The 4393-nt window shown below is 35.4% G+C and overlaps 1 protein-coding gene across 1 annotated transcript; it reads right to left on the bottom strand.

The window, feature by feature from the left end:
• Positions 1-381: 381 nt before the first annotated feature.
• Positions 382-801, bottom strand: LOC137655425 (uncharacterized). Its single transcript, XM_068389320.1, has one exon. The coding sequence runs from the start codon at positions 799-801 to the stop codon at positions 382-384; it is 420 nt and encodes a 139-aa protein (XP_068245421.1).
• Between the last annotated feature and the right edge of the window lie 3592 nt (positions 802-4393).

The raw sequence follows: 4393 nt of genomic DNA on the forward strand, positions 1-4393 counted from the left end.
ATCCATGACCAGATAAAATAGGTAAGGGCTCAATGCAGACCTCTGATATAGTCCCAATTTTACTAGTAAACGTTTTGTTAGGCCTATACTGCTCTTAACATTCGCTTCTGCCGTTTTATACATATCTAGAGTGATTCTTACGTATTTCTCAGGGACTATATTTTCTCTCATACATCTCCACAGCTCCTGACGTGGTAACTCGATCGTATGTCTTCTCAATGTCAAAAAGACCATATGTAATCCTTTCTGTTTATCCCGATGTTTTTCTGTCATCTGCCTTAAAGCAAATATTGCTTCTACAGTCCCTCTTCCAAGCATAAATCCAAATTGTTCCTCACCAATTGTTGTTTCATCCCTGAGTCGCTTCTCAATGATCTTCTCCTATATATTCTTAGTATTGTTTATCAGCTTTATGCCTCTGTAGTTGCCACATTCCTGGATGTCTCCCTTCCCCTTATAGATGGGAATATCTATGCCTTCCTTTCTAAGACTCTTCCATACCTCTACTGGTATATCATGCGGTCCTGCAGCTTTACTATTTTTAATCATCTTTACTGCTAGTTCTTCTTCTCTTCTAGTAACTCCTTCAAATACTGTTCTTGGATTTTCCTCATTCAATAGTCCTTCAAAATAAGTTTCCCACCTTCTTTTTATTTCATTCTCTTCTGCTATAACTATACCATTGCTATCTTTTATTTGCCTTCTCTGTGTCATGTCTTCTAGATGCAGCCTCTCGGGCCTTAGCAATTCGTAATATTTTCTTCTCTCCTTCTGGTGTTTCCGTCTCTTTATAGACTTCATTTAATGTCTCTGCCTTTGCCTTTGCTACTTCTCTTCTTGCTTCTTTCTTTGCTTGTTTATAGTTTTCTTTATCCTGTTCTTGTCCTGATAGATCTGCCTTCATCTTGGCTTCTTTCTTAGTTTTTACTCATTCCACCAGCACAATTCTTTATCATTTAGGGGAATTCTTCCTGATGACTTTCCAATTACTTCCTCACCGATCCTTAGAATCACTTTACAATTCTCGTTCTACCATTCTTGTGCATCCTTATGTAACCTTACTGCTTCCAGCACTCTTTCCTTAAACAAGACTCTCTCTTAATTTTTTTTTTCATTTCTATTTATTTTTTGTTTTCCAAATCCAGAGAGAGAGAGAGAGAGAGAGAGAGAGAGAGAGAGAGAGAGAGAGAGAGAGAGAGAGAGAGAGAGAGAGAGAGAGAGAGAGAGAAAAGTAGTTAGTGTATCGATAGTTTGTTGTGAGAAAGACTGTTGGTAGAAATGAGGTTGTTTCTTTACTTTTAGCTAGGTTATGACAATGGTAAATTTTTTTGAGGGAATGCTTTTTTGATTGACAGCTGTGTGAACGCTGGATTTATATATTTGATTTTGACCACCGTTGGAAGTATTTTGTTTATTTTTGTGCCGTAATTCCTCCTTTGGAGAGAACTTAGTTTTGAATGTTTCTAAACCGTTGATGACCTGGCCTGTATTACGATTATATTTAGACTGCTCTTCGGATTTAGATAAATATTGATGAACCGGACTGGATGAACTTTCGATTGCTGTTATTGATGATGATGATGATGATGATTATGACCACCACTAATTGACTGTTCAGTTCAGTTGACTGGAACTTAATATGATTCGTTTGGCCACAGATTTGTGGCTGTGCCAAGGACTGATCGGTTTGTGTACGAAGACAGTTTCTGCGTTAATAAACAAACGATTATAAACATATTTGGTTGTGGTGCATCTTAGTTTTAAGTTTCGATATTTTCTCCGGGTTTATTTAAATGTGGTATTTTTACTCATTTTGTCTGTTATGTTTTTTTTGTGTTGTCTATATTAATATCTTTAATTTGGTTGTTATAATACTAGAATTAAGTGATAATTTAGTTTTAAGGAATACAGTTGGTAAGGTTATATTTTTTTCTTTTTGTCTAAGAGTCTGGTTTAGATAACGTAAGGGGAAAATTTGTTTTCTTGATACAATTGTCAGTAGGTGTGATTCAGGATATGGGGCTTATTTTTACAATATCCCGCCACACTTCTTATTTCAATTTCCACCACTTAATCTTTTGGTTCATTCTCGTCATTTTACTTCTCCTACAATTCCTTAGTCTACAATCGATTACCACTAAGCTGTGTTGAGCTGCTTCACTTTCCCCATTTATCACCTTGCAATTTCTAACTTCCTTCAGATAGTCTCTCTTACACAGCAGTAATTCTATCTGGCTCTCCCAGCCACCACTACTGTAAGTAATCAGTTTGTTAATCTTCTTCTCAAAGAAGATGTTGATCATTGCTAAGTCAAAAGCCAATGCAAAATCAATCACTCTTTCTCTCCCATCATTTCTCTCACCCACACCCCCACCCTCATGCACTCTCTCTATACCTTCCCTACTAATTCCCAAGTGGCCGTTCAGATCTCCTCATATAATACCCTTTCCCTTGCAGTAATTATTCCTAGCTCCTGGTCCATCTTTTCCCAGAATGTATCCTTCTCCTTCTCTGTACATCCAGTTTGTGGGGCATAGGCACACACCACATTGACTATTGTTGCTCCCAATCCCAGCTTCAAACTCATAATTCTGTCCTTTTTCCTATTCACCCCAATCAAATTTTCCTTCCACTTTTTCGATAATATTATTCCTACTCCATTTCTTCCTTCCATATTTATTCCACTGTGATATAATTTACAACCTTCGCCTAGTTACCTTGCGTTATTTCACTTCCACCTGGTCTTCTGCACACACAGCACTCCTATCTTCCTTCTCTTCATGAGGTCAACTAGCTCTTGCCTTTCGCCAGTTATTGTGTATAAGGGAAACGCCCTAGCATTAATTTCATTCTGATTATATTCACTGGCCATAGTTGTTTTGGCTAATTTTTCATAACCGGATGCCTTTCCTGCGGCCAATCCTCCACATTGGGACCATCATCAAGTTGAGGCTGCCTTTTCCCCATCAGGGGCTGGGTTAAACCTCAGTCTCTAGACAGATAAGATAAAAAAAGGAAAACCTATGACAGTTCACTCGGGTATCAGTAATTGAAAATAGGATATACTCTAATGATTTAAAGGGAATTTTTATTTTCAAGATAAGATTTTGAATAAAGGTGAAACTAGGGAAGAAATAATATTCTCTGAGAATATTTCATTTTTGTTTTATTCCATACACAACTTGATGTTATTTTACAATGAAAAAAAAAGTTTTGTATTATATAACGTTATGTCCTTCATTGTCAAAGAAAAAATAGTTTCAATATAGAAAATTATCAGGAGTACGTGACCAAAGGATACAGCATTTAACACACATTTCGAAGGCTGGAAATCAATGGCTATGTTCCACGCATCAGCTGCAAAAGGAACTGAATATTAAAGGCGTATGGCTTACCAACTCCTGGAAAGGTAGTAAGATCTGAAAAAGTCAGGTTTTCTGCTGATGTAAATATATATGATTTTATGTGTACTTGTTCCAGACCAGTATTATGCCCAAGTACTTTTACTATATATGAATACCTGTAAAATGGAAAGTAAAAATATTCAATGAAAGGTTTATGAAAAAAGTTAAAATTCGCTTAAATTCTTTTGACAATCTTCGTATTATCTCTTCTAATTCAGCATTGCAATTCAGTACGGGAAACAGAGTTTATATATATATATATATATATATATATATATATATATATATATATATATATATATATATATATATATATATATATATATATATATATATATATATATATATGTGTGTGTGTGTGTGTGTGTGTGTGTGTGTGTGTGTGTGTGTGTGTATGTATGTATGTGTGTTTATCTGTGTGTATACTTGTGTGCAGAAGCTGCTTTTGAGTAATCTAACTTTTAGATGAATGTTTTTCTTCCTTTTCACAAAACTTCTGGAGTATTCGATATAACGACTGTTTCCTTTTTAGAACTTCAATCTTGAAATACGTTAGAATTTTCTTCCTGTAACTGATAAAGATAAATATATAAAGTTAGGGAAAAAGAATAAAGTATTTAACTTTATTTCAAGGAATGTGAGGAGAACAGTATAATTGTTTACGAGAAAATAAAAGAATATCTTGAATGTAAGAGGCAAATAAACATTGGTTACATCGACAATTTATCAGAGTAGCTATTTTCCATTTGAATTTGCAGTGACAACGAACTGAATCTTTTCACATAAAAGGATGAATGACGAACAGTGTCACCATTTTACCGTGGTCAAGATTCTCTCTTTGTGACGGGATATCTGCAACCAATTTTGAAAAGAGAAAAGTGAACATTTGGACCAGTGGAAAGTTTGGGATATGACTGGGGGAGAAGTAACTCTCATTTCTAGATGGGATAAAACAATCTTCAGGAAACCGACTTGGGAGAACCACATAG

Source organism: Palaemon carinicauda, chromosome 16 (assembly GCF_036898095.1).
Source record: "Palaemon carinicauda isolate YSFRI2023 chromosome 16, ASM3689809v2, whole genome shotgun sequence".
NCBI lineage: Eukaryota > Metazoa > Arthropoda > Malacostraca > Decapoda > Palaemonidae > Palaemon > Palaemon carinicauda.

What these genes read in the sequence shown, in the direction of transcription:
- LOC137655425 (XM_068389320.1), bottom strand. Translation starts at nt 801, where the DNA reads ATGAAGTCTATAAAGAGACGGAAACACCAGAAGGAGAGAAGAAAATAT.